Below are 23070 nucleotides of genomic sequence, written 5' to 3'. Positions count from 1 at the left end.
ATTAAAACTCATTGATATATCACACAAGAGGCCTATGAGGGTTTCAAATAGGCCCTTACTCTATTACAAAATCTTTTCACTTTTTCTTGTACATATCCACGTCATTCAAAGCTCTACACCTCTTTACCTTAGGCTTTTGTTTTTTTAATTTTGGAATCTATCATTTTAAATATTTTAAATAATGAATTTTTATAAAAATATTTTTGAAAATTACTTCATTCAAAATTTCTAAATTATATTTTTTTCCTTTTTTTTCTCAATAATAAATATAAAAAAGGTCAAAATTGAAAATTTTTGACAAGATAAAAATGAAAATATGCGAAGTTTTTTGAGGAGGATGTAATTTTCATGCTGATATTTTTTGGGCCCCAAAGTCCAAACCCAATTTTTGCTGACCCAACAGTGCATAAATCACTCCAGCTGCAAAACCCTGTTCCAAAACCTGAAAGCCCTTGACTTCAATGGCGTCGAGAACCTTATCCACAATCTTATACAAGAAGACCAAAATTTTACCAACAAATATGATGTTGGCAAGTACAAGAACATATTGTTCGAAACCAAACCGGGTAAAAAGAAACAACCTTCGTTCAAGAATCAATGCTGTAGCCGACCCAAGTTGCATTGTAGCTCCAGTTCTTCAACAGTGGATTAAAGAAGGAAAAAATGTCAACGAATTCCAGCTACAGCCTATCGTCCGTGACTTACGTGCTCGTAGGCGTCATCGTCATGACTTGGAGGTAAAGGGAGTTGATTGGTTTGAGTGAAGGAATGATAATTTTCTGTCATATAGCTTATGTTTTGATTGGTTAGAATATGGAAGATGATAGCACAATGGTAAAAGGGAGAGGAAAAGAAAATCTGGCTATTTTGTTCTTAACTGTTTTTTATCCAAAAAAATCTAAACCCTCAAAGAAATTGATAACCCCAACACTGATTTAAATGAACTTTAAATTTGAATTTGAAAAAAAATAAAAAAAGATGTCATGATTTGAGGCTGGAAAATGCTCCAATGCTTACAGGTTGATAGCTTTGCGATCCCTCTATGTTCGAGACTACCATCCTGATAGGCACCAAAAAGTAAAACTTCACCACTAAGATTTACTAAAAGCCTATTAATTGCCAACAGTTGCGTGGTCTGATGATAGAGTCCTCGACTCTTTTAGTTCCATTGAGTAAAGTTTAAATCCTTAAGTATTAAAAAAACTACTGTTCATCTTTAGCTGTAGACGTGTAAGCATGTAGTATATATCTTTTATAACACTATAAATGTCTTTCCTTTGTTCTTGCAACTATTCATTTCCATCATGGATGCAGTAAAGTAGAAAATCGTCTGTTCAATTACCAAATGCTCTGCCGTTATTTATGAGTTTTGAAGTTTGCATATTTCTTGCATGCTTATATGTTGGGTTCTTGGCAGAGCAGGTTTCTAAATGGATGAGTAGCAATGACCTCAAATTTTCATCTAGTGGCTGTGCTGTGCGGTTGGATTTAATTGGTAGAGTTCATGGCCTAAGGTCTGCAGAAAACTTCTTTTGTAGCATGAAAGACCAAGATAAAACTGTCCAGACCTACGGTGCCCTTTTAAATTGCTACGTTCGACAAGGCCTTGTCAATGAGTCCCTTTCCCTTATGAAGAATACGAGGGAGATGAGTTTTCTTTCCTCTCCTCTCAACTACAATAACCTCATGTGCCTCTACACCAACGTAGGTCAACTGGAAAAAGTACCTGATGTTTTGTTGGAGATGACGATGAATGGTGTCTCCCCTGACATGTTCAGCTATAGAATTTGTATAAATTCTTATGGGGCAAGAGCTGATTATAACAGCATGGGGAAGGTTCTACAAGAAATGGAAAGCCAACAGAACATTCAAATGGATTGGGGTACTTATTCCGTAGTGGCAAACCACTACATCAAAGCAGGTCTTAATGAAAAGGCACTTCATTATTTGAAGGAATGTAAGAAGAAATTAGGCAAAAATGCACTAGGCTATGACCGTTTGATTTCAATGTATGCTAGTTTGGGAAACTTAAATGAAATGAAATTGTTGTGGGGCCTTCAAAAGGCCAAATGTAAGAAGCACACCAACATAAACTACGTAAGGATGCTGGGTTCATTGGTGAAGCTTGGCGAGCTTGAAGAAAGTGAAAAGCTGCTTAAAGAGTGGGAGTCATCTTGTAAGAATTATGATTTCCGAGTGCCAAATGTTCTTCTTATTGGATATTGTCAGAAAGGTTTTGTGGAAAAGGCCGAAGCAATGCTACAGGATATAATCAAGAGAAGGAAGACTGCAATTCGGAACAGTTGGTTTATTGTTGCAGCTGGATATGTGAATAAGAACAACATTGAGAAGGCTTTTGAGTGCTTTAAAGAAGCTCTTGCTCTGCAGGCAGAAAATAAGGATTGAAGGCCAAAAGCAAGTTTAATATCTAGCATATTGAGATGAGGTGACAATGGAGAAGTTGAAGATGCAGAAGCTTTCGTGAAATTATAGAGAATATGTATCATGCTCTCTTGAAGGCATATATCAGAAATGGCAAAGAAGTAGAGGGGCTTTTGGATTGCATGAAGGTCGATAAAATAGATGAAGATGAGGAAACAATAAAGATCCTTAGCCTTGGAGAGCAAAAACCTTATATGGTTTTTAATACGGCAGTATCCATAAATGGTGGAGTTGCTAATAATCACTTGAAGTATCAGTGTTGGATGGTATAGAATCTTTTAGCTGTCAATCTGACCAAATGATGATCTGTAACTGGAACTTGCTATGTTGAAAGTTTTGTAACGATCATTTTGCTCTTCCTTATTGTTAATATGTTTATTTCTTATCTCTATGAGGAACCTGCTCTGAAACTATGTGTAGATTTATTGACTTGTCTTTATCCCATTTGCTTATTGGATTTATTAACAAGTAGGACAGCTTGTTCCAGTTTAATCATCCTAGTAATTTAGAAACAAGTGGGATATAAAAAATAAAAGTGACACATTACTCCACTTTCAAAGGCAGTGGGAAAGAAACAACTGATATTACTTGCAAAAAAGCAGTTGAAGATTCATGTGATATTCACTCAAAGAAAAAAAAGATGAGGGTGGGATTTAGGAAGAAGAAACGAAAGTGCCAAGGAAAATGCAAGGGAAAAAAACAAGAGAAATGAGAGTCAATTGTTATGGTCTTGGTGCGACTTTCATGGTAGGTGCCAGTGGATAAAGAATCTTCATGCAGCTATTTTGTGCAAGTGGAGGCCACTTGGTGAGCTTCTTTAGACTTAAAGTGCAAAAATCTTTATAGGACATAAACTGAGGGTCAATCAATCAATTTTTTTCATTGTGATTGCTTATCCAATCCATATTGATGCATTTCAATAGAACTCGTTTCCCAGCTTCTGCTTGTAATAATGTTGTACCTACTCCTCCCAATCCCCAAATACCATCATCCATCAAATATGCACATATTTCTTTCCTAAGGTTCTTTCTAACTTCACCAATTAATTTTGAAATGAAATATCTATACTGCAAAGGCAACATAACCGACAGCTTTGCAGCAGAATTAAGGGTAACAGAATCTGGCCAACAATCAAATCCAAATCACTTTAGTTTTCGATGATTAATACAGAGAGAAAGTCATGACATGTTTTTGTAACAGACATGAAACAAAGTACATAGCCAACAAAGATTACACTAGAAAACAGAGGTAATTCTGAAGGTGGTGAAGATAATTTAAGTGAATTGAGAGGAACTCTGGTGTTTCTGCAGAGGAGTGAAATTTACAATTCTACTTCAATCTTAGAGTGAGCAATTGCCATTTCTAATCCTCGAGTAGGTAATGTATCTAGGAAGAGATAACAACAAAAAAACCATGAATTAGAAGTACATATAATAACAATATAAAGCAAAAAAGAAAACATTAATCCTCAAGCTTTTTTTTGAAGAAATTATTTCTGGCTTAATGCATAATTCTTCAATAACATGGTGAAAATCAAGACAACCTTTCATCTTTATTTCAAAATGTGCTTTACATGTTTATATGAATTTCAACAAAGAATTACCTATAAAGATTTTGAATTTCAACAGAGCATTTTAAGGAATTGCCATAAAGAACTTGATTAAAACTTTTGTGAAAAAAGAACTAGTTTTTTCAAGATGATTCAGAACAGAATTCAATCCAAATATGAGCAGTCGAAGAATTTGACCGAAATTCCCACAAACCTTGTAAACATCAACGAGAAGGCAGAAACATATCAGACCTGAAAAGAACATCCATCAAGAGAGTTCCAAACATCAAAATGTGTGAGCTGTTGCTGTTGCTACTGCTGCGACATAATCATAACAAATAATCCTCGGTGTGCTAGAAAGATCTCTAAGAAACCTGGAAAGGTCAATCATGAGATTAACATAAAAGAAAGTGAAAATGGAAAGAAAGACAGTGTCAGAAATAAACTAACGTTATGGTCAGGCATTTGATCAAAGAAACATTGACTGCTGTAGTGGTCAGGCATTTCTACGAACAGGCAACTGCCAGGGCAACTTGTCAAGGTAGGGCTCCAACAGAGACTTGGCATGTGGATGGTCCCACTCCACCGATTCCCACCACTCTGTATTTGCTAGAATTCTTCTAAGAGAGGAAGGAGGAGAAGGTTGGCCATCATCTTGCAAGGGAAGATTCAGAGGTATCCTCTTTAGATCTGGACAATCAGTTATTTCAATCAGCTCAATGGAATCACAAACCATTACTCCATTTGCACCACAAATGCTCTTCAATTCTGGTAGAGACCACAATACCAATTTCTTTAATCTTGGAAGTGTAAGTTTGATGGCAATTCCATTTCCTGCTCCCTCAACTTCTGATTCTGATGCTATTATTTCTTCCATATTCCAACATACACCAACCTCTAAAGTATTCAAATTTTGGAGGTTGTGCAGCAACCAATTGGACGAGAACAACTTCTTTATATTTCCACAACCACGTATATCAATCCGAGAAAGAGAGGAAAAATTGTTATGTGACATTGGGATAAACCATGAGAATAATGACTCTTCTTCACACAAATTCACAGACAATTTCCTAATATTCAAAACCTCAACATCAGATAGGATCTTAATACCAATTGTACATACCATGTCACAACCACGTAACTCAATGACTTTTTTCGAACCCCCGAAATAGTCTTCCTGATCAGATTGATGACCCACATAAATGATGTATTGACGAGGCCATCTTTCTCGAGCATGCAAACCTTGGGCACAACTGTTCCACTCATTCCAGTCAGATAAACACCCTTCAAATACTTCCAACTTCCTCAATCCACCTATTTCCTCTCCTCTCACAAAAAATTTATCACAAGAATCAGCTACATATGCTGTTAAGTGCTGAAGGGATGTCAATTTTGCGAATATTCCATCGGCCATCTCTGTTATTTGCGTGCAACTCAAATCAAGATATTTGAGATTTTCCAACATTTCCATCCCATGAGGCATATGCTTGATTTTTGTACCTCCAAGGTCTAACTTCCTTAAAGCTTGAAGTCTTGAAAAAGATGGCACCGTCTCTAATTCTACACACCAACCAAGCAATAATGTGGTGAGAGTTTCCAAATTAGAGATGGAATTTGGTAAACTCTCAATAGGATTATCAGAAAGATCCAGAATCTTGAGTCCATGCATTTGCTCAAAGAAACACTCTGGAATACTCTGTACAAAGCATCCAGACAACAATAATGTCGTGAGTTTTTGGCATTTCGGGGGTGGCATTTGGGATGGAATTTGTAATTGTGTATTCCACATCAATGAAGCCTTCTCCAAATCTTCATTCCAATCTTCCACATCAGGTATCCTTTTCAATTGCATGCCAGCTCTCACCAAGAATCTTCTTTTTGTGATGCGTAATGCCATGTCCCTCACAACGTCATGCAGCTTCACTCCACCTCCAGATACATTAGTGTTTTCTATCAAACAACAGTTTTTGAGTTTTTTCAGTATGGTATACCCCCTGTCAATATCTGCTTGCATGCTACCCATTTCATCCACAAGTCCTTCTGCAATCCACAGATTTATAAGCTCATCTGTATCTATTTCCCAATCTTCGGGATACAACGCACAGCAGAGGAAGCAGTGCTGCAATTTTTCATCTCGTAAACGATCATAGCTGAACTGAAGTCGTTGAAATACCTTTTCAATCTCATTTACACTTTGTACATGTTCTTTTAATTCATTGAGTGCATTCCTCCATTCATGAATGTCACATTCACCCTTCATGCTGCTTGCTATTGTAACAAGTGCCAAGGGCAAACCATCACATTCTTCGGCAACAGATTTCGCATAGGGTAATAGATCTAGACGATTTAAAACATCTTGACCTACTTTTTCAGAGAACAAGCTCCATGCATCTGGTTTTGAAAGAGTAGATACTGTAACTTCTCGACAACCCAAAAGGTGACACACCTTCTTCATTCGGGTTGTTATCACCAACTTACTCCCATTAGAAGGCTCTGGAATTCCAACTTCCTCGAGAGTAAATTCTTTCCATACATCATCCAAGATTAACACAAACTTTCCTTTTTGAACCAACATATCGTTTACCCTCCCTGCTTTTATTGTTTCATCTTCATCTTCACGAAGGGGTACATCCATTGCACGTGCAATGCTGTTTTGTAATTTAGAGATGCTCATCTCGCTTGATACAGTGACCCATATAACTTTGTTGAACTTTTCACTCTCTTCCAAAAGTTGGTTGTTTATGTGCTTCATAATGGTTGTTTTACCCAACCCTCCCATTCCCCAGACTCCAATCTTTTGAACATCAGCACCCATCAAGTAGGCCCAAATTTCTTCCATACAGATCTGTGCAGCTTCACCGAGTAAAGTTGTCGTTGGTAGTTTTTGTCCAATACACCCAAGGTCATCAACTACCAAACCATCGTGAAACTTACCCCGTTGAAAAAGATCATCAACATCTTGTATTTTCTTCAAAACATCTCCTTTGAGTAATCCACGTGAGACAAAACTACTTTCTCCAATTTTTTGTCCAAGGTCTTGGATTTCGCCGTTTATTCTTTCAACATTTTTGAACCATAACTCAACTTCTTTCTTTGGTTTCTTTCTTGGACGCAGCTCTATGCTCATTTTTGACTCCGTGTCTCCTTTTAGAGCATTTAGTTCCTCCAGTTTTCTCTTTAGGTCTTTCATTTTCTCATCAAGGTTTGTTGGAGTGTCCCACGATTCATCAAATTTATTAAGGAGAAAATCCATGGCCGTAAAGTCCCTACATACATAAAACAAATATGTATATCATAAACCATTTTGATGGACTTTATAACCATAACCATGTAAATATATAGATGCAGTAAATTTCGAAGGAGCATATTTTAATTACATTCTGGTCTTGCCCATTTCTTCTTCCCTTCAAAGGTAATAATGATTTCGTTAACTTATATCACCAAAACACAGTTCTCAACAATTAAGAAGTTAGAACCTTGGCCTTGAAATTCAGCAAGCTCTTAATTACTGTTATCAATTTTCAAGGCTTTTACTGTTACCATTACCAAAACCTAAAGCCGAAGTGATTAACTTCAACACATTTTCTAAGATTTTTTTTAATCTCATTGCATGATCATAACACTCATGTTTGTAACGAATCACAAAATTAACAAAGTTAAAATGAGAATCATCAAACAAAGAATTGTAAAAAGCCAATATTAGTAGTGAAAGAGGAAAAGGAATAACATTATGAAACAGAAAAAGAGAAAACAAAATTATGACAAGCATGAAAAGAAACAGAATACCGAAATTAAATTTCCTACCTTGAGCAACTAGACTGCCTGATGCTTCTGCAAGACCTTGAATTGAAAAGAACAAAAGCAAGCAGTGAAGAAAAGAGTAGAACCCCGGTAGAAGAAGTGTATTGAGCAAAGAAACAGTGAATCAACTCCTGGAAGAAGGCTATGTAAATCTGTGCTAGTAACTTGATTGATATTCACCGAAGGAAAAAAAAATAATGTGGGATTTAAGAAGAAAAAGGCAAATGCCAGGAAACAACGAGGAAATAAACCAAAATTATGAGTCAATTATTATAGTCTTGGTCTTGGAGCTACTTGCATGGTAGGTGGCACAAGGGATGATTCAAGCAAATTACAAGTCAATTGTTATGGTCTTGGTGCCACTTTCATGGTAGTTTCCTTACGGCATGAATAAAGCAAATAGCTGTCTTTGTTGACTTTTTTGGTTCAATATTTCGTTAGCAGTTTCAGGTTAAATCATAGGAAAAAAACCATCTTATAATTGAAATTTAATAATTTTAAATTATATACAAAAACAAATAACTAAGGCATTGCTTGGAGCATCGCCCTTCAACACTTGAGGTCATAAACAGCCACGTGACCTTACTTTCTAAACTCAAAGAATAATAACAACATTGAATTTATGAGGAAGAAGATACTTAATAATGTTTTTTCGTATCTTTATTTGGATTATACGGTTTGTGTTTTTTGTATTTTGTTGAGAAAATTCTACATTCTTCGCCAATTGTACGAACAAATTCATAGATATTTGTACCCACTTTCTTTTTCTCCTTTCTAAAGAGGAAATATTAACTTAAACCTTGTTTTATTTGAAAAAAAAAAGGATTGTATTTTTTTAATAAAATATATATATTAATTACTAAATCAAATATTCAGATAATTATCTAAGAAAATGTTAAACATATACTCATTTGTCAAATACATTATTAGTCAATTTAATTTATTAAGATTTGATTAATCGTGTATTTATAAATTATATGATCAAGTTATTATACATTAATTATAATATTTTTTTAGGGGAAGGATAAAATTACATCAAAAAAGTTTTACATCTTTTTTGTATTTTTTAAAGTATTAATTTCAATAATTTCAATAATTTCAATAAAGTATGTTGAATAGAAGAATTTAAATTAAAAGCACTGCTAGTGTGTTCAAAAAGTTTAAAGTTGAAATAAGATGGAATAGGCATAAGGATATAGATTGTAATATAACTTTTTTTTTATAAAATTTAATTTAAATGTAAACTATTTTAAAAATAAATTATTTTAGTTTAAAAAGATATAAAGTCTTTGATTTTCTCATAAAAATTTATCGAAGTCTTTCGTATGTAAACACCTTATTTTGTTCAGAATCCAATTGCAATTGAGCCCAATCTGTTCATGTTCATATTCAGTTTGCTGATCCGGATTAGTTCATTTCAATAGAACTCTTTTCCCAACTTGTCCTTGAACTAATGTTACACCTACTGCTAGAAACATTCTATAGATTTTATGTATATATATATATATATATATATATATATATATATTTATTTATATATTTGTTTTTTTGCAACCGGTAACTCTTTCAATTCCATGACCATCGTTGTACTCACTTCTCCCATTCCCCAAACTCCCATCATCCATTAAATATGCCCAAATTTCGTTCATAAATTTCTTTGTAACTTCACTAATGAATTTGGAAATGAAATATCTTTACTTTAAAAATAGTTTGAGCATAGGAAATACAGTCAACAACTTTGCAACAGAATTGAGTGTAACAGAATCTGGGAGACAGTCAAATAGAGAACATTTAGTTTTAGATGATTAATGCCGACAATTTCTTAACATGGTTTTAGTAAGGAAGAAATCCATGGATGTAAGTCCCTACGTACATAAGAACAAATATGTATATCATAAACCATTTTGATGGACTTTATAACCATAAGCATGTAAATATATAGATGAAGTAAATTTCTAAGGAGCATGTTTTAATTAGACAAGTCGATTATTAAGGATGTGAGTCAATATTATATATTCTTTGACTCTTCTGGACTCTGGAGATGGTGTCTTACAAAAGCCTTGCAGCCTTTATATTGTTGTGGGTAAATTCTATTATACCATATTACCATGTATTTTTTGCTATAAACAATTCTAAGTGAATTTTCATGGATCTATTACGTTCTGGTCTTCTATATTTTTTTTATATTTTTCACTATTTTATATTTTTTGTGAAACTCATTTGATATTAAGTATATGCCAAGTGTTTTTTTATTATTTTTATTTTTATATATTTGATAAGTATTTTTAGATTCTAAATTATTTTTATCTCGTCAACTTAATATCAAGAATATACTACTGTCAAATTATTTTCTTTTTTTCTCTTTTTATCAGTTTTTATTTAATTTTTCTTCTTTTTCCTTTTAAAATATTTTATAAATTTTAAAATATTTTAAAATATTTTATAGATATTTTGATATTATTGATTAAAATTATTTTTTTTTGTTTTATTTTTTTAATTTGATAATTTTTAATAAAATAATATTAGAGAATGCTTATCATTGCTAATGTTACATAACATTTATGTTTCTAACAAACCACAAAATTAACAAAGTTAAAATAAAATCTTAAACAAAGAATTGTAAAAAGCCAGTATCAATAATGAAAGATGAAAATGGATATTATTGATGAAACTGAAAAGAGAAAACAAAATCATGACATGCATGAAAAAGAAAAAAAAATACCAAAAATTAAATTTCCTACCTTAGGTTGAGCACCTAGACTGGCCGATGCTTCTACAAGACCTTGAATAGAAAAGAAAAAAGAAAGTAGTGAAGAAAATAGCAAAACTCATGTAAAAGCAAAGAAACAGTGAATCAACTACTCGTAGAAGGCTATGTAAATCAGAATTAGCAACTTGATTGATATTCAATTATACATTTAATATTTTTAAAAAATTAATTTAAAAAAATGTATGATAAATTTATATTTAAAAGAAAATAAATATAATTAATTCGATAAAAAATGAATGTTTTGACACCAATTTGCATTTGGTAGTAGATTTTTACACGATTGCATGGGCTAAAATATAAAAATTAGAACAACTATGAAATTATCAAAACTAAAAAAGAAATAATGATAAAGAGTTTTAATTATATATTTTGGGTTGTAAAATTATATGTACTGATTTGAGTTGAAGAAATCTAAAAAATTGTGAATCCATATTCTTGTATTTCACTTGCATCTCTAGCTACATCTTCCAATCCTAGAAAAATAATTACAATGGCAATACGATATAACTGCATAACATAAAAGTCATTTTTATCTAAAATAAATTTAATTAAAATTTGAGAAAATTAATAAAAGCAATGCTTATAGATTTAAAAATACTATTAATAAATTCATAAAATGAGATAACATTATGCTTAAAATATCATTAGAAAATTTATAAATACAATATTGTTTGTATTTTATTTTTATAATAAATAATTAAACAAAAATATGTTTGTATTTTGATTTTGTAATAAAAAATAAAAGAAAAATATGACATAATTAAAATTTATTCACATCATCTCCAAACATACTCATATAAAAAAATAAACCTAAAAATAACTAGAATGAAAAGAAATTTTATATGAAATTTAGTAAACAACTATAATAGCACAAAAAATCAATTAATTATTTATCGAAGTTATTAGTATAAAACATGCTAAATCAAAAAATAATGCTGCAAATCAACTGGAGCTCACCAAAAAAAGAAAACTACAATTGAATTAAAAATAAAATATAAAATCTCATTTGTAACACAAAGACTATTAAAGAAACAATCAATCAAGTATTTTTTGAATGATGCCTTAAGTTTGAAAAAAAAAAAAAAAAAGCCAAACTAACAGCATCTTTGGCAATTCTTTTGTAATTGCTGAATCTTCCTTTGATATCCTCCTTAATCCATTTCAAAACCTTATGAGTAGAGTGATTTTTATATGATGCATATAAAGAATCAAATCTAATTATAAAAATTATTGTACTCCTAATCAAGACAAATAATTACTCCTTTGAACTTTTATAATAGTCTATGATTTCTTAATATCAACTCTCCATATACTTGGACTAGGACCACTTGCATACAAAATCAAATTGCTATAGATTTTTATATGAAGCACATATTGTATTTCATAATATAAAAAGTAATACATCAACCGAATTGCTAAAAATCACCAAAAAGTTATACATGGATCCCAAAAAAATTAAGCAAATAAAATATTGCACCATACAAAACAAAATATACATGCAAAGACACAATCATAAGATCATTCAAATAGGCAAATGAATATATCGACAAAAAATGGGTTATAAAAAATTTTCGATACAAACTCTAACCTAAAACCTTCATTGATCTCTAAAATCAACATCTAATTTATAACTATAGTTGATCAACAAATTAATTATAAAAATATTCAAATTTTTGAATTTTAAATATGAAAAGTTGACCATGAATTAAAAGAAGAATTACTTAGGGAAGGAAATAATAATATATTGCAAAGAATAATCTCATCACATGATTTATTTTGACATAAAATCAAGTATGATTGTAGACAGTGTAAATTTATATTAAAGCCTTTTGACAAATATAAAAAAAAATATTATTATTTAATATAATTTAAGTTAAATTCTGAATCATAGAAGACTATAAAATATCATATAAATGCAAAAAGGTAAGTGATTAAATTGAAATTTTAAAAGAAAAAGAAATATAATTAATTATTTGAATTTTTTATTTTAAATCAAATTAAATAAAAATTAAATACATTACACATGGCTATTTTATAAGATCATCTATATGTCAATCATATAAACTATCCACATTGAACAAGTTCCTTTATTGCCAAAGGCTTTGGATTTTATATATTTATATAAAATATGTAGTTTAAACCAATATCCTCTTAAATTTAAACAAATAAAGTTTGTCATCAAGTCATTGTGGTTTAGTAACTTTTTTTGCTTTTTTAAAATAAAAGAAAAAGATATTTTATCTCAATTTAAAATAAATAGGTCATTGTCCTTAAATAAATAAAAACTATGAGATAAATAAAGAAATTATGCAAAAATAGATTCAAATGAATTCATAATTTTAGTTTTACAAGGCAATCATTGTTGTATAGGGCTTTCTTAGTATGTGATTAACCTCACTTGAATATACAAGTTTAACATTATATATGAATTCGATTTTCGAATAATCACACAACACGCACATGATTTTTATTTTATTTTTTCTTTTTAGCACACACTTTTTAATAATTTTCCATTTTTCAATGTTTTATCAAGATTGTAGTTAAGTTAAGGTATGTCAATAATTTTTTATGATTTAATTTAGTCTTCATTATTATTGTTTATTTAATTTTTTTTCTTGTCTCACATTTATAAAACATGGTTATCAAGATTACAACTTAGTACGGGCATGTTAATAACTTTAATGATTTAATTTCATATTATTTTATTTTTAATTAAATTTCTTTTGACACATATTAATCATTTTTATTTTTTAGAGTTTTAATCAAGATCGCAAATTATTAAAAGTATGTCAATACATTTTTATGATTTAATTTCATAAACTAGTCTTAGCCATTGAATTTTACTGCCACCAAATGTTAATAATGTATATTGCCATAACACGGGGCAAAATCTAATTAATTAATTAATTAATTAATTTGCATGTCTTACTACTTTCAAGATTTTCAAGGCCTGTTGAAGATTATTTTCATGAATGCATGAATATTTCATTTATTTTTTGAGGGTTTTGATGTTTTGTTGTTATTTGTGTTTTTTATTCTATTATTTATTTTTAGTTATTTCGTATGTATTTTCTTAATTTTTTATTTTTATTTATATTAAATAAATATATAAAAGTCAAAATCTTTGAAAAAAAAAAATATAGTAGTCGTTATATCGAGATTTTGCTCTTTTTGATTAATTTCATCTCTTTTTAGCTCAATAACATTGTTTATCATATATTTTGAAATTTGTCAGGTTTTTACAAGCTTTTAATTTCTTTATGACTTGATATATTTAATATATATATATATATATATATTATATATACACTGATAATAATAGTAATTTATTAATATTAATTTATGTATCTACATGCATACTTAAATAGATAAATCTAGTCCATATAAACAATATCAAATTTATAAAATATAATTGATCTTAATTATTTTTTGTATGAGACTCAAATTAAAGTCAGGAGTTAAAGTTTGTAAACACAGAAAATATCTAATTATTTTAAGATATTTAACACTTTTTGTAAGTAAAAGTTAAATTGATTTTTAAACTTGAATTATCAAATATATTGGAAAACTTTAGTCATTGAAAATTAAATTAAAGACACCCTAAGTGAAAGATGAAAAAGAATAGCATATATCAAACAAAGAAGAGAAAACAAATCATAATAAGAATGAAATAAAAGAAAACAATTTCTCCCAATTTATGAGCATAAAAAGAAACAGAGTACCAGAAATAAAAAAGCCAATATCAGCAGTGAAAGAAGTAAAGGTATAGCGTTAATGAAACAGAAAAGAAAAACTAAAATCATGAAAAGCATGAAAAAGAAATAGAGTACCGTAATTAAATTACCTTATAGCCACCTTTAGTTGAGCTCCTAGGTAGGCTGTTGCATCTGCAAGAGCTTGAATAGAAATAAACCACATTTATGAGTCTAGCTGTGGTGTCACTTTCATGATGGGTTCCACAGGTTTGATTACAAATAGCCGTCAACGTTGATTTTTTTGGCTTAATAGTTTGTTTCACACGACAAGAGGTAGAATTCACTACCAATGACAAAATAGAACAGCAAACTTTCATAGGCTTCTAGCTGTAAACAACAAAATACTAATCCGTCATTTGCTGTCAGTTAACCAATCATCAATTGCCTCGCCATACGAAACAAATTTCTTCGTACGTGTTGAAAATATTGTCACAGATCTTTTTCTTTATTACTTTTCCCATTTTTTTAATATAATTATTTTTACAAAATATCAAACTTTTGAGGTGAATTTTCCACAAAACAAATAGAAAACAAGTACAAAAACAAAAAATAATTTCCAAACCATCCCTTCTGATGATTAGTTCACATCGATTGACAGTCGCTTTTATTTAAATAAATTCATATTTAACTTAAAAAATATTACCTATCTTAATTTAAAAATTTTATAATTTTATCTAATAAAAAATATTTTATAAATTTAAATTTAAATTTTTACATATTTATCATATTATATTCATATATTTTTTTAATATAAAATTTAACGCTTTACAAATTCATCATCAACACTAGTATTTCCAACTTAAAAAACTTGGCCTACTTGTTCAGTTAAGTCCCTGCATAAAAGATGGTCTTGCTCGGATTAACATGATTTCTAATTCTAAGCTCCATGTTGTTGACGCTTTTGGAACACATTCTTCATTTTCTTATTACTACTTGTCAAAAATATATTTTCATCGTGTAATAGTCAACATTCGTAAGAGAGATTTCCACATTCGTGATATTTTTTAAGGTTGCATCATTTTAACACAACGAAGAATCTGAGTTTGGATAGTGATATAGAGGTATGCCTAGTTTCTTGATAAAAAATATAGACTCCTGGAAAAAAAAATTTTGAAATTTACACATGAATTTTCAGCTATAACTGATTGTAACAACAATTTTAAAAATAGAAATAGACTTTAAATTAAGAACCCCTTTTAATAAATTTCCAGCAATTTCAGTTCAAATCGCATATTACATTGGTTTTTCAGTTCGTAATCCTGCCTCATGGCAATTGCAGGATCAAAATATTCATGCATTTTGAGCTTTAAGATACTAAAAAACTAAAGCATCTAAATAATAAGTTTGCTGATCCAGATTAATGCATTTCAATAGAACTCTTTTTCCGAACTTGTACTTTAACGAATGTTACACTTACTGCTAGAAACCTTCTCTAGATTTTTTTTTTTTTTTTTGCTGCTCGTAACTCTTTCAAATCCATAACCATCGTTTTACTCATTCCTCCCCTAACCCCAATCCTCCAAGTATGCCCAAATTTTGTTCACAATGTTCTTTGCAACTTCACCAAATATTTTTGAAATTAAGCATCTTTACTTCAAAAAAATATGTTTGAGCAAAGGAAATACAATCAACAACTTTGCAGCAGAACTAAGGGTAAAAAGAATCTGGCTGACAATCAAATAGAGAGCATTTAGTTTTCGAAGATTAATACCGAGAAATTCTTGATATGTTTTTGTAACAGACATCAAACAAAGTACACAGCCAATAAATATTACACTACAAAACAGAAGTAATTCTAAAGTTGGTGAAGATGATTTGAGCGAATTGAGAGGAACACTGGTGTTCACCAGAGGAGTGAAATTTACTATTCTACTTTACTTCATTCCAGAGTGAGCATTTGCCATTTCTAATCCTGGAGCAGGTTATGTACCTAAGAAAAGATAACAACACAAAAAACATTAATTAGAATTATATATAATGACAATATAAAGCAAAAAAAGAAAACATTAACCCTCGAGTTTGTTTTTGAAGAAATTATACCCAGCTTAATGCATAGTTCTTCAAAATCACGATGAAAATCAAGACAACCTTTCATCTTTATTTGAAACGTGTGCTTTACTTGTTTATATGAATTTCAATAAAGCATTATCTGTAAAGATTTTGAATTTGAACAAAGCATGTTAAGGAATTGCCATAAATAACTTGATGAAAACTTTTGTGAAAAAAGAATTAGTTTTATCAAGATGATTCAGAAAAGAATCAATCCAAATATGAGCAATTGAAGAATTCGACCTAAATTTATTCATCCTTACCTAAATTCTCACGAATCCTATAAACATCAACAAGAAGGGCAGAAACATATTAGACTTGAAAAGAACATGCATCAAGGGAGTTATAAACATCAAAGTGCGTGAGCCGTTGCTATTGCTGCTGCTGCCATATAATCAAAACAAATAATCCTTGGTGTGCTGAAAGATCTCAAAGAAAACTGGAAAGGTCAAGCATGATATTAACATATAAGAAAGTGAAAATAGAAAAGGATTAAGAAAAAAGAAAGAATGAAAAGGAAATGTTAGAAATAAGCTACCATTGTGATCGGGTATTTGATCAAAGAAAAAAGTGACCGCTGTAGTGGTCAAGCATTTCAACGAACATGCAACTACATGTCAAATGTAGGGATCCAACAAAGACTCGGCATTTGGATGGTTCCACTCCACCGATTCCCACCACTCCTTTGGGTATGCTTCAATAATTGTAAGAGAAGGAGAAAGAGATGGTTGGCCATCATCTTGCAACGGAAGATTCAGAGGTATCCTCTTTAATTTTGGACAATCACGTACAACAATCTCCTCAATAGAATCACAAACCACTACTCCATTTGCACCACAAATGCTCTTCAATTTTGGTAGATCCCACAATTCCAATTTCTTTAATCTTGGAAGAGTAAGCTTGATAGCAACTCCATTTCCTTCTCCCTCCAACTCTGACTCTGACTCTGATGCTATTATTTCTTCCATATCGCAGCAATCCTCAACACGTAAAGTATTCAAATTTTGGAGGTTGTGCAGCACCCAATTGGACGAGAACAACTTCTTTATTTTTTTACAGGTAATTATCACAATCCGAGAAAGAAATGAAAAATTATTATGTGGCACTGGGATAAACCATGAGAAAAATGACTCTTCTTCACACAAATCCACGGTGCATTCCACAATAGTCAAAACCTCAACATCAGATAGGATCTTAATACCATTTGTACAGATCATGTCACAACCTTTTAATTCAATGTATTTTTTCGAATTATTGTCTAAATCATCCCACATTAATCGATCACCCACTAAAATGAAGTATTGACGAGGCCATCTTTCTCGAGCATGCAAAGCTTGGGCATAACTGTTCCACTCATTCCAGTCAAACAAACACCCTTCAAAGATTTCCAACTTCCTCATTAATCGACTTATTTCCTCTTCGCTCACGAATAATTTATAATCAAATCCAAGTATTGATAAGTGCTGAAGGGATGTGAAGTTTGCCAACATTCCATCGGCCATCTCTGTTATTTTCGTGTAACTCAAATCAAGATATTTGAGATTTACCAACCTTTCCATCTCATGAGGTATATCCTTGATTTTTGTTCCTCTAAGGTCTAACTTCCTTAAAGCTTGAAGTTTTGAAAAAAATGGCACCTTCTCTAATTGTTCACACCAACCAAGCAATAATGTAGTGAGAGTTTCCAAATTACAGATGGAATTTGGTAAATTCTTAATAAGATTTTCAGAAAGATCAAGAACCTTAAGTCCATGCATTTGCTCAAAGAAACACTCTGGAATGCTCTCTATCTTGCATCGGCACATCAATAATGTTGTGAGCTTTTGGCATTTTGGGGAAGGCATTTGGGATGGAATTTGTAATTCCAAATTACACATCAATGAAGCTTTCTCCAAATCTTCGTTCCAATCTCGCACATCAGGTATTCTTTTCAATAGCATGCCAGCTCTCACCAAGAATCGTGGTCTTACACTTGTGATGCGTAATGCCATGTCCCGTACAACATCATGCAGCTTCACTTGACCTTTATCTATATTACTGTTTTCTATCATACAACTTTCTATCAAACAACTGTTTTTGAGTTTATTCAGTATGGTATGCCCCTTGTCAATCTCCGTTTGTATGCTATCCATTTCTTCCACAAGCCCTTCAGCAATCCACAGATTTATAAGTTTATCTGTATTTATTTCCCAATCTTCAGGATATAATGCACAGCAGAGGAAGCAATGCTTCACTTTTTCATCTTGTAAACGATCATAGCTGAACTGAAGTTGTTGAAATACCTTCTCTTCCATCCCATTCACGCTTTTCACTCGTCTGTTTAATTCAAAGAGTGCATTCCTCCACTCATGAATGTCACGTACACCCTTCATACTGCTTGCTATTGTAACAATAGCCAAAGGCAAACCGGCACATTCTTCAGCAACAGATTTCACAAGGGGTAATAGATCTAGATGATTCAAAACATCTCGACCTACTTTTTCCGTGAACAACCTCCATGCATCTGGTTTTGAAAGAGTCGGCACTTTAACTTCTCGGCAATCCAAATAGTGACACACATCTAATAACCGAGTTGTTACCAATAATTTGCTCCCATTAGAAGGCTCGGGGATGCCTACTTCTTCAAGAGAAAGTTTGTCCCACAGATCATCAAGGATTAACACATACTTGCCTTTACGAGCCAACATTTCGTATATCATCCCTGCTCTTATTGTTTCATCTTCATCTTCGTGAAGGGTTACATTCATTGCACGTGCAATCCTATTTTGTAGTTTAATGATGTTCACCCCCTTTGATACAGTGATCCAGATCACAATGTCAAATTTTTCAGTCTCTTTCAATAGCTGGTTGTGTACGAGCTTCATGATGGTTGTTTTCCCTATTCCTCCCATCCCCCAAACTCCAATCTTTTGAATGTCATCATTCATCAAGTAGGCCCAAATTTCTTCCATACAAGTTTTTGCAGCTCCACCGAATAAAGTTGTGGTTGATAGAGCTTGTCCAATCCACCCAGGATTGTTAACTACCAAACCGTCGCGAAACCTACCCCGTTGAAAAAGTTCATCAACTTCTTGTATCTTCTTCAAAACATCTCCTTTGAGGAATCCACGTGAGACAAAACTACTTTCTCCAATTTTTTGTTCAAGGTCTTGGATTTTGCTGTTTATTGTTTCAACATTCCCGAGCCATAACTCAACTTCTTTCTTTAGTTTTTTTCTCGGATGCAGCTCTGTGCTTGTTCTTGACTCTGTGTCTCCTTTTAGAGCATTTAGTTCCACCTGTTTTCTCTTTAGGTCTTTCATTTTCTCATCAAGCTTTGTTGGAGTGTCCCACGATTCATCAAATTTAGCAAGGAGAAAATCCATGGCTGTAAAGTCCCTACATAAATAAGAACAAATATGTATATCATAAACTATGATGATGGACTTTATAACCATAACCATGTAAATATATGGATGCAGTAAATATCTAAGAAGAATTACTTTATTAGAAAATTTTGGTTATTAATGATGTAAATCAATATTATATATTGCTTTAACCCCTCTGGAGATGGTGTCTTTCAAAAGCTTTGCAGCCTCTACATTTTTGTCGATGAATGCTACTATCCCAAATTATAACAATTAAAACACACGTCTCAAGAGCTAAAGGTTAGTTACTTGTAAGGCTTGGGATTGTCAAATGTTATGTAATTTGCTTTATTCTTTGCCTTATTCACTTAATGAAGGAAATTGATGAGATCAATCAAACTATGAAGAATTACTAATATAAGAATTACCAAACAATAGTTAGGAAGGACCTGAAAATATATAAAAAAAACCCAATTGGAGTGAGGTCAAACCTAAGCTTATTAGGTTTTATACATTTTCAATGCAATAATCACAAACTTTTATATATACATACTTTTATTAAACTAAACTTTCCTTAAGTTAGAAATTTTTTTATTAAATTAAATATTGAAAGATTGAAATTTGTTGAAAAAAATGACAGAGATGATACTTAATAGGATAAAAGAGTGAAATAATTTGTTGGTTGGTTGCTTCCAACTTTCCATCTTTTGGTTGTATGTCAAATGTTTTTTTGTTGCTTGTTGACGATCCAATATGATAACATGGTGGAAAAAGAATATTTTCTTTTGGGATGAGAGGGAGAGTATATAATTAAAGTGAATATGGTAGAAATTTTAAATTTTTTATTTAATTTGCTTCTAAAAATTAAAAAATGATGTGGCAAAACCTTAAATATTCGTAAAAAAATAGAGATATACACTATTTTCTAAGTAGTGAAAAAAATCCCCTCTCTTTCATGTTTATTTCAAATAAAAATATCAATTTTTTATTATTTTCTTATTAATCATATTGAAGTGTTATTAAAGTAAGTCCTTAAGTAATTAATTTTTATTAAATTAAACATTAGCTACTTTTTATTTTTGAAATATATAAAAAAATCATTGAATAATAAAAAGTAAATTCAAACATAAAATTGAATCAAACCCACGTATAATGAAACTTAAACCTATAACTTCGAGGTTCTCAGACCTTTCTTTGCCACTAAGTCAAGTTCTCAGCAAATATCAATTACTTTTAATCGGTATTTGTTGTTAACATTGAAATTAATATGAATTGAGAAAAGATGATATAGTAAAATCTTAACCATCGATGCTCTCCCTTTCTCATGTTTATTATTTTAAATTAAAATATTGAGTCATTTTTATTTGTTTTCCTATTAAAAAATATTAAAGTAAACTTTCCCTAATTAATAAATTTTTATTAGATTAAACATTGACTAATTTTAGTCTATATTCTTTTTATTAATATTGAAATTAATATGTTATAACTTGTTAGCTTGCTTATTGTGGTAACTAATCTATTAACATTGAGAGTTGAGACCCTAATATGTGCCGTTAATCATACGTTTTATTAAGACTAAAAATGAAAAATTGATAAATCATATATATAAATAAACCTAATATTAACTAAAATGGAAAGAAATTTTATATGAAATTTAGTAAACAACTGTAATAGCACAAAAAGTCAATTAATTATTTATCCAAGTTATTAGTACAAAACATGCTAAATCAAAAATTAATATTGCAAATCAACTGGAGCTCACAATAAAAAAAAAGGAAGAAATCTAGAATCAAATTAAAAATAAATTATAACATCTATTTTGTAACTTGAAGACTATTAAAGAAACAATCAATCAAATATTTTTTGAATGATGCCTTAAGTTTGAAAAAAATGCCAAGCTGATAGCATCTTTGGTAATTCTTTTGCAATTGCTAAATGTTCTTTTGATATCCTCCTTAATCCATTTCAAAACCTCATGAGTAGAGCGATTTTTATATGAAGCATATAAAGAATCAAAATCTAACTATCAAGAATTATTTTACTCCTAATCAAGACAAATAATTACTCCTTTGGACTTTTATAATAGTCTATAATTTCTTAACATCAACTCTCTATATACTTGGACTAAGACCACTTGTATATAAAATCAAATTGCTATAGATTTTTATATAAAGCACATATTGTATTTCATAATATAAAAAGTAATACATAAATCGAATTGCAAAAAATCACTAAAACCTCATATATGAATCCCAAAAAATTTAAGCAAATAAAATATTGCACCGTACAAAACAAAATATGCATGCAAAGACGCAATCATAAGATCATTTGAATATGCAAAACAATATATCAACAAAAAATGGGTTGTAAAAATTTTTCAATACAAACTCAAACCTAAAAGCTTCATTGATCTCTAAAATTAACATCTAATTTATAATTGTAGTTGACCGGCAAATTAACTATAAAAATATTGAAATTTTTGAATTTTAAATATGAAAAGTTGACCATGAATTAAAAGAAGAATTACTTATGAAAGGAAATAATAATAGATTGCAAAGAATAATCTCATCACATGATTTAATTTGACATAAAATCAAGTATGATTGTAGATAGTTTATTAAGCCTTTTGACAAATAAGGAAAAATATTATTATTTAATATAATTTAAGTTAAACTCTTAATCATAGAAGACTATAAAATATCACATAAATATAAAAAGGTATGTAATTAAATTGAAAATTTAAAAGAAAAGAAATATAATTACGTATTTGAAATATTTTTTAAATTTAAATCAATTAAATAATTAAATGGAGGACACATGGCTATTTTTTAATATCATTCGTATGTCAATTATATAAACTATCCACATTGGACAATTTCTTTTTTTTTTTTTACCAAAAGCTTTGAATTTTATATATTTATATAAGATATGTAGTTTAAATCAATATTCTCTTAAATTTAAATAGATAAAGTTTGTCATTGAGTCATTGTGGTTTACTTCGTTTTCTTTGAAATAAAAGAAAAAGATATTTTTTCTCAATTTAAAATAAACAGGTCATTATCCATAAATGAATAAAAATCATGAGATAAATAAAGAAATCATGCAAAAATAAATTCAAATGAATTCATAACTTTAGTTTTACAAAGCAATCATTGTTGTCTAGGGCTTTCTTAATATGTGATTAACCTCACTTGAATATTCAAGTTAAATATTATCTGGAATAATCACACAACACGCACATGATTTTTATTATTTTTTTTCTTTTTAGCACACATTTTTTAATAAATTTCCATTTTTCAATGTTTTATCAAGATTGTAGTTAAGGTATGTCAATAATTTTCTTTTGATTTAATTTAG

The 23070-nt window shown here is 30.4% G+C and overlaps 3 protein-coding genes across 5 annotated transcripts; 1 reads left to right on the top strand and 2 right to left on the bottom strand.

Moving 5' to 3' along the window:
• The first annotated feature begins 457 nt into the window (after window positions 1–457).
• On the top strand, window positions 458–2829 carry LOC149519195 (pentatricopeptide repeat-containing protein At4g21705, mitochondrial-like). The gene is made up of 2 exons (XM_089759711.1): window positions 458–737; window positions 1423–2829. Exons 1-2 carry the CDS (start codon window positions 462–464, stop codon window positions 2404–2406), a joined length of 1260 nt encoding a protein of 419 aa, XP_089615837.1. The 5' UTR covers window positions 458–461; the 3' UTR covers window positions 2407–2829.
• A 622-nt stretch (window positions 2830–3451) lies between these two features.
• LOC111309366 (putative disease resistance protein At4g27220) lies at window positions 3452–7973 on the bottom strand. 3 transcript variants are annotated; one of them, XR_016341607.1, is made up of 4 exons: window positions 7796–7973; window positions 4442–7257; window positions 4206–4365; window positions 3452–3828 (listed from the first exon to the last, which is right to left on the bottom strand). XR_016341607.1 is itself a non-coding variant. In XM_089759710.1 (3 exons), exon 2 carries the CDS (start codon window positions 7242–7244, stop codon window positions 4488–4490), a length of 2757 nt encoding a protein of 918 aa, XP_089615836.1. In that variant the 5' UTR covers window positions 7245–7257; window positions 7796–7973; the 3' UTR covers window positions 3452–4365; window positions 4442–4487. The 3 variants fall into 3 exon arrangements, 1 of the variants encoding a protein (XP_089615836.1); XR_016341608.1 differs by having other exon boundaries at window positions 4244–4365; XM_089759710.1 differs by having other exon boundaries at window positions 3452–4365.
• Window positions 7974–15582: 7609 nt separating this feature from the next.
• On the bottom strand, window positions 15583–19731 carry LOC111287872 (putative disease resistance protein At1g61300). Its single transcript, XM_089760344.1, has 3 exons — window positions 16905–19731; window positions 16630–16805; window positions 15583–16247 (listed from the first exon to the last, which is right to left on the bottom strand). The coding sequence occupies exon 1, from the start codon at window positions 19729–19731 to the stop codon at window positions 16984–16986; it is 2748 nt and encodes a 915-aa protein (XP_089616470.1). The 3' UTR covers window positions 15583–16247; window positions 16630–16805; window positions 16905–16983.
• Between the last annotated feature and the right edge of the window lie 3339 nt (window positions 19732–23070).

Source organism: Durio zibethinus, chromosome 4 (assembly GCF_047325235.1).
Source record: "Durio zibethinus cultivar Kanyao isolate XHJ-2024 chromosome 4, ASM4732523v1, whole genome shotgun sequence".
NCBI classification, from domain to species: Eukaryota; Viridiplantae; Streptophyta; class Magnoliopsida; order Malvales; family Malvaceae; genus Durio; species Durio zibethinus.
This window is presented reverse-complemented; position numbering and strand designations above follow the sequence as displayed.